The 11225-nt window shown below is 32.7% G+C and overlaps 1 protein-coding gene across 1 annotated transcript; it reads right to left on the reverse strand.

The window, feature by feature from the left end:
* Positions 1–247: 247 nt before the first annotated feature.
* On the reverse strand, positions 248–1921 carry HPRT1 (hypoxanthine phosphoribosyltransferase 1). Its single transcript, XM_051969885.1, has one exon. The coding sequence runs from the start codon at positions 1746–1748 to the stop codon at positions 1092–1094; it is 657 nt and encodes a 218-aa protein (XP_051825845.1). The 5' UTR covers positions 1749–1921; the 3' UTR covers positions 248–1091.
* Positions 1922–11225: the final 9304 nt, after the last annotated feature.

Genomic DNA, 11225 nt, shown 5'->3' on the forward strand with positions numbered 1-11225 from the left:
TAACATGGTGGACAAAAGGTTTTCTAAAATGCTATACACAATCTCCTTTGGTCTTCAATCTATTACAGCATATTTTATTAGTTAAACTCTATGAAGAAAATTCAGCCTCACACTTTCACAGATACAAAAAAGGAAAAAATTAAAAGAGGAATAATTTTTGCTGTTCTATTCAGTCATATTCTATCCTCCATCAATCCATTTGGATTTTCTTTGCAGATATAGGAGTGGTTTGACATATTTTTCTCCATTTCATTCTTTTTTTTTTTTTTTAAGAGACAGCCTTTATTTGAAGCGTTTTGCATTATAGATTTCAAAAGTAAAATGTCCAGAATGTCAATTTATATTTAAAAGAAAAACTACTTTTGACTGGCGAGCACAGAAAGGAAATAATCTGTAAGAGTGGGACAGACAGCTCAGCGAACTTTTTTTTTTTTTGGCTTTTCGTTCGTTTGCCCATCTCAGTAAAATTAACTCTTTGCTTCCATTTTAATTCCTGTTAACAACAACAATCAAAATTCTTGAAATGATAATGTAATTTCAGGAGATAACTAGGGTTTAGATAGGGTTATCATAAAATAATCAAACTTCTTGGATTCTGTAACAGAACTGGAACAGATATTGAAATTGACTGCTCCCTCTTTGACACCAAAAAGGTGTTAACTAACAATATTCAATCACTTCTCTGCATTTTCAGTAACATATAAAATTAAATTACCAATTTAAAAAAATCAATATATCCTCTTTAAACATCTCTTACATTCACAATACTTTAACTATTTCAATTCAGTGTCGGTGTGGTTTAAGTAATTTCCCATTCGTAAGTCAAAAAGCAATTCAAGCAATACAACCCACCCAGGGGTAGTGATAGTCTCTTTAGGTTTTGTAGTGCAAATGAAACAGCAATCAGAACTGCAGCAACTGTTTGACATTCCTAAAATATAAAACAGACAAGATACAGTACATGCAAAAAGCTCTAATAAGCAGATGGTCACAGGGCTGAAACATTGGACAAATTTAGCTGGTGGTCCAGAGGTGAAGTTGATGGGTTTCCCCCTAGTGTTTCAAAGCTTCTCTGCACACCAAGTTGCATCTCATGCTTTGTACTTGTCTTTGCCAGTCTCACTAATGACACAGACATGGTTTAAGTCCTTGAAGTATTCGTTGTAGTCAAGGGCATAGCCAACGACAAATTTGTCAGGAATTTCAAATCCAACAAAATCAGGTCTGTATCCTACACTTCGAGGTGTTCTTTTCACCAGCAAGCTGGCAACTTTCACCATCTTTGGATTATACTGCTTGACCAGGGAAAGCAAAGTCTGCATTGTTTTACCCGTGTCAATTATGTCTTCAACAATCAGGACATTCTTTCCAGTTAAAGTTGAGAGATCATCTCCACCAATCACTTTTATGTCCCCAGTAGACTGGTCGTTGCAGTAGCTCTTCAGTCTGATAAAATCTACCGTCATAGAAATTGATTTGTCACTATTCCTGTTCAGTGCCTTGATATAATCCAGCAAATCAGCAAAGAACTTGTAGCCACCTTTGAGGACACAGAGGGCAACGATATGGTGGTCTCCCATCTCCTTCATCACATCTCGTGCCAGACGTTCAGTCCTGTCCATGATAAGCCCATGAGGAATGAATACTTTCTCCAAATCTTGGGCATAATGCTTAGGGATGCAAAACAAGTCCAGATCATAGCCTGGTTCGTCATCATCAATCACGATGCTGGGGCTCAGGTTCGCCATGACGATGCGGGAAGCTCGACGGCGGCGGCTGGGCAGCAGCAGAAGGAGAGGATAGGAAAGGAGGGAGAAGGAGAGAGGAGCAGTGGTGGTGAAGGAAGATGAGGAAAGACAAGTAAGAGGAGGCGGCGCCCAGGGAGCAATGGAGCGAGGGAGCGATCGAGATGCGACCGTGCCAGCCCCTCTCCAGTTCATTCTAAATATGAATAGGCTAATAGTGTTAAATGACTTGCTTCAGGGTCACATAGCTACAAAGTGTGTGAGACCAGATTTAAACTCAGGAAGATAAATGTTCCTCACTCCAGGCCTGGCACTCTATCAATTATATCATCTAGATGTCCCTAAATATAATGAATAATAATTAATGAAAATAATATTAGTATTCCTGTTCTTTGTAGTAAACTTTATTGCTAAAAGAGATTATAATAGGACATTTTAAACTAGATTATTATCTTACTAAGTGAGAAGAAAACTCTTTCTAAGTGTATAATTCAATGGTAAACTGCAAATACTTTTTCTAACACTCCATTGCTGAGGGAAAATGCATGTAAAATATATTGGTTTGATTTTATTGGCTATATCTTGGACTATTAACCTCAGGCAATAGTGAAACTTAAATTCAAAAAGGAAGATCACAGTATGTGTAATTGAAAGTAACAATAATTATTAAGCATGGTAACTGACCTTGAAAGAATAGAGTTTATATGAGAGCAAGACAATGAGTGAATTAACATAAAAATTAGTGATGGATAAATAAATAAAGTTTAGTGAGAAGTAAATGTTAAAAGATTCAATGGTTTGATTAGCATTATTGAAAGTCATGTGTGTTTATCTAAGCTGAATCAAAATAACCTTGTTAAAATACATATTCCCCTTCCCTTTAGATATTTCCCATCAAAAATGTCGCTTTCAGCAAATCTCAAAACTCACATCATATTTTACAAAACTATTCCTAAAGTGTCAAACACAGTGAGCTTCATCTAGGTTTAATGATCTTGCTGGAACTGTTATTTTCCTTCTTTATTGAACTTTTGATTAAAATATGCTTTCTTTTATCTTGGCTAAATTCTCTGATGAGCATTAGTCAAGACCATTATATAATATATGGACTGTTTTGTTCTTCATCATTCTTTTATTAATTCTTTTCCTTATGGGGCAATTAAATACTTAACCATCTACAATAAAATATGGAAATCTCAAGAGTCTAGATATATAAATGGGTAATTCTTTGCTTATAATTGTTGCCTTCATTTTCAATTTCCCTACTCTTATACAAGTAATTAAAAGGAAGCTGCCTTTGTTCCTGCATGTGCCCTTGGGTCTAGGAAAGCACTTATGTTGTTTTTCTTAAAGATCCCAAATTACTAAGTACTTTGAAGTGACTGGAAGTTCTAATCAACTCCTCCCATTTTTTTAATTATGAAACAATAATTTCAAATTTCATTTATATTTTAAATATTATCCTTAAACACCAAAAATATATATATAAATCCCCCCACATTTTAGTACACTGAATTCAAGAGAAATATAATTTCAATTTTAGCATTGCTATGTAGTATAATTTAACTTTATGTGGATAATCTTTTCCACTCTTATTCCTTAGCTGCTGAAATCAGCACAGATGCTAGTGGGGGAAAAAAGGACATGACTCCATAATGTAATTTGATATGAGAAATGAAAAAAATGCTTGTGTGCATCTTGCTAATCTTAAACATGACAAATTTCAAATGTGGGATTTTTTTTTCTTTTAAAAGATCACTAGTTAGTCCCAATATGATTAAAATAAATATTGAATAATTCATTGTTATTAAAGAATAATGGAGAAAAAAATCAGAGGAATTAGAGTAAGTAATGAGGAAACAAAATTATCACTCTTTAAAGATGATATGATGTTATACTTAAAGAACCATAGAGATTTAACAACTAACAACTTTAGGAAACTTGCAGGATATACAATAAACCTACATAAATTATTGCCATGTCTATGTTACCAACAAAGTCCAGTGGCAAGAGATAGAAAGAAAAAATTCATTAAAAAAAAACTGAAGATAAAATAAAATATTTAGAGATCTATCTGTCAAAATAAAGTCAGGAAAAAAAAATAAAGTCAGGAATTCTTTGAACACAAGTACAAAACACATTTTACACAAATGAAGTTAGATTTAAACAATTGGGAAATTTTCAATTCCTCATAAGAAAGCTGAGATAATATAATTAAGATGACTATTTTACATAAATAAATCTAATTATTCAGTGCTGTCTTAATCAAAGTATTAAAATATTACTTTATGAAGTTGGAAATATAATTTTAAAATCATTTAGAAGAATAAAAGTTCAAGAATAACAAGGAAATTAATAAAAGTGCAAATGAAGGTAGCCAGCATATACAGACTTAAAATTATATTGCAAAGGAATGGTCAACAAAACCATTTGCTACTGGCTAAGAAATAGAGTAGTGGATAAGTAGGACAGATTACATCCAAAAGACACAATAGTCATTGATTATAGTAATCTATTGTTGACAAACCCAAAGTCACTAGCTTCTGGGATAAAAACTCATTACTTGACAAAAACTGCTAGGAAAACTAGAAAATATTATAATAGAAACAAAGCATTGACCAACATTCAACATTCTACATCAGAATGAGGTCAAAAGAAGTTCATAAATTAGACATAAAGAATGAAATTATAAGCAAATTAGAATGAGGGGATAGTATACTTCTCAGATCTGTGGAGAAGTAAGGTATTATGGACAAAAAGGAGCTAAAGAAAATTACATAATGCAAAATGGATAATGTTGATTACATTAAATTTAAAGGTTTTGCACAAACAAAGCCAGTGAAGCCAATATTAGAAGGAAAGCCAAAAAGTAGGAGAAAAAAAAATCTGGCAGCCAGTATTTTTCGTAAAGCCCTCATGTCTAAAATATACAGAGAATTGACTCAAATTTAAAAGAATATATTTCATTTTCCCCATTCAATATTTCAATATATGGTTAAAGGATATGAACAGATGATTTTCAGAAAAAGAAATTAAAGCCTTTTCTAGTCATATGTTAAAATGCATATGTGTGTGTGTGTGTGTATATATATATATACATATATATATATATATATATATATATACATATATATAATATGTGTGTATGTGTGTGTCTGTGTGTGTATCTGTGTGTGTACGTGTGTGTGTGTGGTGTGTATGCTAAAAGTGCTCTAAATTACTATTGATTAGAGAAACACAAATTATGACAGCTGTGAAGTACCAATTTATATCTCTTAGATTGACTAAGATGACAGAAAAAGATGATAAATGTTGGAGGGGGTATGGGAAAACTTGCACACTAATGCATTGTTGGTGGAGTTCTGAAATGATCCTGCCATTCTGGAGAACAATTTTGGAAAGCCATAAGACTGATGCAGCTGCATTTCTACTATGTCTATCTAGTGGATTATAAAGAAGTGAAAAGAACTCACATGATTAAAACGTTTGAATCAACCTTTTATGTAGTGGCAAGGAACTAGAAAATGAGTAGATGTTCATCAATTGGAGAATATGTGAATTAGTTGTGGCATATGAATGTTATGAACATCATTGTTTGAAAAGAAATAATGATCAGGCTGATTTCAGAAAAGCATAGAAAGAAAGATTTACAAAAAAACTGATGCTGAGTTTCAATGAGCAGAACTTGGAGAATCTTGTACACTCTGACAAGATTATGTGATGGTCAACTGTGATGGAATTAGCTCTTTTTAATAATGAAATATTTCAAGACAAGTCAATAGACTTGGAGTGGAAAATGTCATCCACATCCAAAGAAAGACCTTTTGAGACTGATTGTGGATCAAAGTGTAGTATTTTCCCTTTTTGCTATTGTTATTATTATTTGGTTCCTTTTTTTTTTCCTTGTGTTTTTGTTTTCCTTTTTGATCTTTTTTTTTGTATGTGACAGATATGAAAATATATTTAAAAGAATTGCACATATTTAGTGTAAATCAAATTGCTTGCTGTCTTCATTATGCAGGGAAGAGAGTTTGCAGGAGGAAGCAGACCAGAAAGGTCTGTTTCAATTGGAAGCAGGAGAGAGACAGTGAGGCCCAGGCAGCTGACCACAAACTCCATAACAGACAGCTCAGAGTGCTGGAGTAGTGCAGTCTCAGGGTAGCTGAGCAAGCTACAACCTCAAACACCAGGGTAGATAGCAAAGACCCTCAAGGCATTGCTGACTCCATATGGCAGATCCAGCACCAGGAGTAAAACCTCTCCTACCAAAAACAACAACAACAACAACAACAACAACAAAAAAAAACAGACCTTAGCTTAACTTTAAAAAAATGAATGAAAAAGTAAAGAGATCTCTAAAAATTGAAAGCATTTATGGTGAAAGAGAAGAACAGATTTCAAACCCTGAAGAGATTAAAGGCAGATTGTCTCCAGATGGAGCTCCAGATGGTTATGGAAATAACCTGATCTCCATCACACAAGGCTATGCTAGAAGAACTAAAAAATAAATAAAATAAAAAAGAGCTAGAAGAAAAATGGGGAAAGGAAATGAAAACCTTGCAAGTGAGTTTGGAAAAGGCAATACAAAATAGACATAATGAAATGAAAAAAAAATATATAACTCATTAAAAGATAGATTTGAAGAATGGAAAAAAAGAAAAAAGAAAGTGAGACTGCACTACTCCAGCACTCTGAGCTGTCTGTTATGGAGTTTGTGGTCAACTGCCAGAACAGAAATTGTGAACAAAACAAAAAAGAAAATAACTTCTTAAAAAAACAAATTTGTGAAATGGAAAAAGAAAATAACTCCTTAAAAAACAGAATTTGTGAAATGGGAAAAAAAAAATCATAGAACAAAACAACTCATTCAAAAAAACAACTGGGAAAATACAAAAAAGTAAAAAAAAGTAAATGAAGAAAATAAAGCATTAAAATTCAGAATAGAACAAATGGAAATGTATGACTCAATAAGGCAACAAGAATCAGTTAAGCAAAATCAAAAAAAAAAAATGAAAAAAATAGAAAAAAAAATGTAAAATATCTAATGGGAAAAACAGTCAACCTGAAAAATAGATCCAGAAGAGATAATCTAAGTTTTATTGGACTCCCTGAAATACATGATGAAAAAAAGAGCCTATACACTATTTCCCATGAAATCATCACAGAGAACTGCCCAGATGTCATAGAATCAGAAAGTAAAGTAGACATTGAAAGAATTCATCAATCAGATCATCATCAATGCATCAATCATCAATACAGAAAAAGATCCCAAAATTAAAACTCCAAGAAATATTGTGGCTAAATTCCAGAACTATCTGACCAAGGAAAAAAATACTACAAGCAGCCAGACGGAAAAACAAAATAAAACAAAAAACAAAAAACAAACAAACAAACAAAAAAAAAGACACAATTCTGAGGAGTCACAACAAGGATCTAGTAGCTTCCATATTAAAGGATTGAAAAGCTTGGAATCTCATATTCCTATAGGCAAAGGAACTTGGTATGCAGCCAAGAATAACTTACTCAGTCAAATAGAACATTTTCATTGAATGATTTCTATTTATTTCTGATGAAAAAACCAGAGCTAAACAAAAAGTTTGACCTCCAAATATAGAACTCAAGAAAAGCATAAAAACATAAAAAGAACTCTTTAGAACTATATTTCTATATTTCTGTTATAGTATACATAAAGAGTACATGTATAATTTAGTTTACTGTTATAATATAAAAAAGGATTTAGAAATGGAAAGGAAATTGTACCAGAAAAAGGAAAAGTGGAGAAACTACATATCACGAATCCTACTATATATATATACAGGAAAAACACTTGAAGCAAGATGAAACATACAGAGTATAGGTAAAAGGCTGGAGCAGAATCTACTATGCTTCAGGTGAAGTCTTTCTTTGGGGATTCATCTGGAGTTACTTTGCTTTTAAGGACCTCTGGGTTTGAGCTCTATTCTCTTTCTCCATAAAAAGTAAATCTGACAAACCACCTGGACAGAGAGGTCTAAGGGGCTCACAGAAAATTCCCAGGTGTGTGGAAGATACAATACTCTGACCCCCAGCCCCAGTCTCCCTGTGCTTGTGCTTTTGGCTCAGTAGAGTGTTCCCTTCCCCATATGAAACAGACCTGTTTTGAAGTTCTTTCAAGGTAACTTCTTCTAGAAATGTGTTGTACTCCAAATATTTGTAGATTTTTCAACTCCAAAACCAGTTTAAAGGCTTAACCTGCTGTTGCCTTAAAAAAGGTAAAAAGAGGTCACAGATACTTGCCTGTGTTCTCTGCCAACTTGGCTCCATCCATTTTCAGATTAAATTATTTAAATAGTCCCATTTTAGAAAAACAATTAGAACATATGATTAATCAACTCCTAGAGAAAAAAGAATCTCCAGGGCCAGATGGATTTACATATGAATTCTATCAAACATTTAAGTAACAATCAATTCCAATATTATACAAATTATTTGAAAAAAAGGGGGAAATAATGAGTCTTACCAAATTCCATTTATGACCCAGATATGATGCTGATACCTAAACTTAGTAGGGTAAAAACAGAGAAAGAAAATTATAGACCAATTTCCCTAATGAATATTGTTGTAAAACTCTTAAATAAAATATTAACAAAGAGATTATATCAATTTTTTTCCGAAATAATACACTATGAAAAAGTATGATTCATACAAGGAATGCAGGGCTGATTCAATACCAGGAAAACCATTATGATAATTGACTATATCAATAACCAAAGTAACAAAAATCATATGTTTATCTCAATAGAGGCAGAAAAAAAATTGATAAAATAAAAAGACTAGAGTATATAGAAAAAATAATTTTTATTAAATGTTCTGTAGTATATATTTAAATTCATCAGCAATCATAGGTAATAGGAATAAACTGGAAGCATTTCAAATTAGATCAGAGGTGAAACAAATTTTCTCACCATGATCATAACTATTCAATGTTTTATTGGAAATGTCATCTTTGGACTTCTAGACAAGATGGTGGAGAGGAGGCACACAGCTGTATAAGTTCCACGTTTTCTCTCAGAATCGATTACATGACAAGCCTCTGAATAAATGCTTGACTGAAAAAAACAACCCACAAATAGTTACCAAGAAAAGACATCCTTGAAATTCACCAGGAAAGGTCTACTTTTGCTCAAGGGCGGGCACAGTTTTAGATTGGGCACAGGCTGAGGGCAGGCAGCGGCAGCAGCAGTGAGAGCATGGGAGCAGCTCACAGCTGAGCAGACTGATCAAAAAAAGGAAAGAGGAAAATCAAATTGTTAGTCTTAAAAATGAAAAGGGAGAACTCGCCACTAACGAGGAGGATATTAGAGCAATAATTAGGAGTTACTTTGCCCAACTTTATGCCAATAAATTGGACAACTTAAATGAAGTGGAAGAATACCTTCAAAAATATAGTTTGCCCAAACTTACAGAGGAAGAAGTAAATATCCTAAACAGTCCCATTTCAGAAAAAGAAATAGAACAAGCTATTAACCAACTCCCTAAGAAAAAATCCCCAGGACCAGATGGATTTACATGTGAATTCTACCAAACATTTAAAGAACAATTAACTCCAATGTTATATAAACTATTTGAAAAAATAGGGATTGAAGGAGTCCTACCAAACTCTTTTTACAACACAGATATGGTATTGATACCTAAACCAGGTAGGCTGAAAACAGAGAAAGAAAATTATAGACCCATCTCCCTAATTAATATTTTTGCTAACATCTTAAATAAGATATTAGCAAAAAGTTTACAGAAAATCATCCCCAGGATAAAGCACTATGACCAAGTAGGATTTATACCAGGAAAGCAGGGCTGGTTCAATATTAGGAAAACTATTAGCATAATCAACTATATCAATAGCCCAAACAAAGAAAAACCATATGATCATCTCAATAGATGCAGAAAAAGCATTTGATAAAATCCAACATGCATTCCTAATAAAAACACTTGAGAGCATAGGAATAAATGGACTTTTCCTTAAAATAGTCAGGAGCATATATTTAAAACCATCAGTAAGCATCATATGCAATGGGGAAAAACTGGAACCTTTCCCAGTAAGATCTGGAGTGAAGCAACATTACCCAGTATCAGCATTATTATTCAATATTGTATTAGAAACACTAGCCTCTGCAATGAGTCGAGAAAGAGATTAAAGGAATTAGAGTAGGCAATGAGAAAACCAAACTATCACTCTTTGCAGATGATATGATGGTATACCTAGAGAACCGCAGAGATTCTACTAAAAAGCGATTAGAAATAATTCATGACTTTAGCAAAGTAGCAAGACACAAAATAAATCCCCATAAATCCTTAGCATTTTTATACATCACCAACAAAATCCAACAGTAAGAGATACAAAGAGAAATTCCATTCAGAATAACTGTTGATAGCATAAAATATTTGGGAATTTATTTACCAAAGGAAAGTCAGGAATTATATGAGCAAAATTACAAAAATCTTTCCACACAAATAAAGTGAGACTCAAATAATTGGAAAAATATTAAGACACTTGGATAGGATAAGTGAATATAATAAATATGGCAATACTCCCTAAACTAATCTATTTATTTAGTGCTATACCAATCAGACTTCCAAGAAAATATTTTAATGATTTAGAAAAAATAATAACAAAATTTATATTGAACAATAAAAGGTAGAGAATCTCAAGGGAATTAATGAAAAAAAATCAAATGAAGGTAGCCTAGCTATGTCTGATCTAAAACTATATTATAAAGTAGCAATCACCAAAACCATTTGGTATTGGGTAAGAAACAGATTAGTTGATCAGGAGAGGTTAGGTTCACAAGACAGAATAGTCAACTATAACAATCTAGTGTTTGACAAACCCAAAAATCCTTACTTTTGAGATAAGAATTCATTATTTGATAAAACCTGCTGGGATAACTGGAAATTAGTATGGCAGAAATTAGGCATGGACCCACTCTTAACACCATATACCAAGATAAGATCAAAATGGGTCCATGATTTAGGCATAAAACATGAGATTATAAATAAAGTAGAAGAACATAGGATAGTTTATCTCTCAGACTTGTGGGGAGAAAGAAATTTGTAACCAAAGATGAACTAGAGACCATTACTGATCAAAAAATAGAAAATTTTGATTATATCAAATTAAAAAGCCTTTGTACAAACAAAACAAATGCAAACAAGATTAGAAAGGAAGCAACAAACTGGGAAAATATCTTCACAGTAAAAAGTTCTGATAAAGGCCTTATTTCCAAAATATAGAGAATTGAGACAATTTGTAAGAAATCAAGCGATTCTCCAATTGATAAATGGTCAAAAGATATGAACAGACAGTTTTCAAATGATGAAATTGAATCTATTACCACTCATATGAAAAAGTGTTCCAAATTACTATTGATCAGAGAAATGCAAATTACGACACCTTTGAGATACCACTACACATCTGTCAGATTGGCTAAGATGACAGGAAAA

Source organism: Antechinus flavipes, chromosome 1 (assembly GCF_016432865.1).
Source record: "Antechinus flavipes isolate AdamAnt ecotype Samford, QLD, Australia chromosome 1, AdamAnt_v2, whole genome shotgun sequence".
Lineage (NCBI taxonomy): Eukaryota > Metazoa > Chordata > Mammalia > Dasyuromorphia > Dasyuridae > Antechinus > Antechinus flavipes.

What these genes read in the sequence shown, in the direction of transcription:
- HPRT1 (XM_051969885.1), bottom strand. Translation starts at nt 1,748, where the DNA reads ATGGCGAACCTGAGCCCCAGCATCGTGATTGATGATGACGAACCAGGC.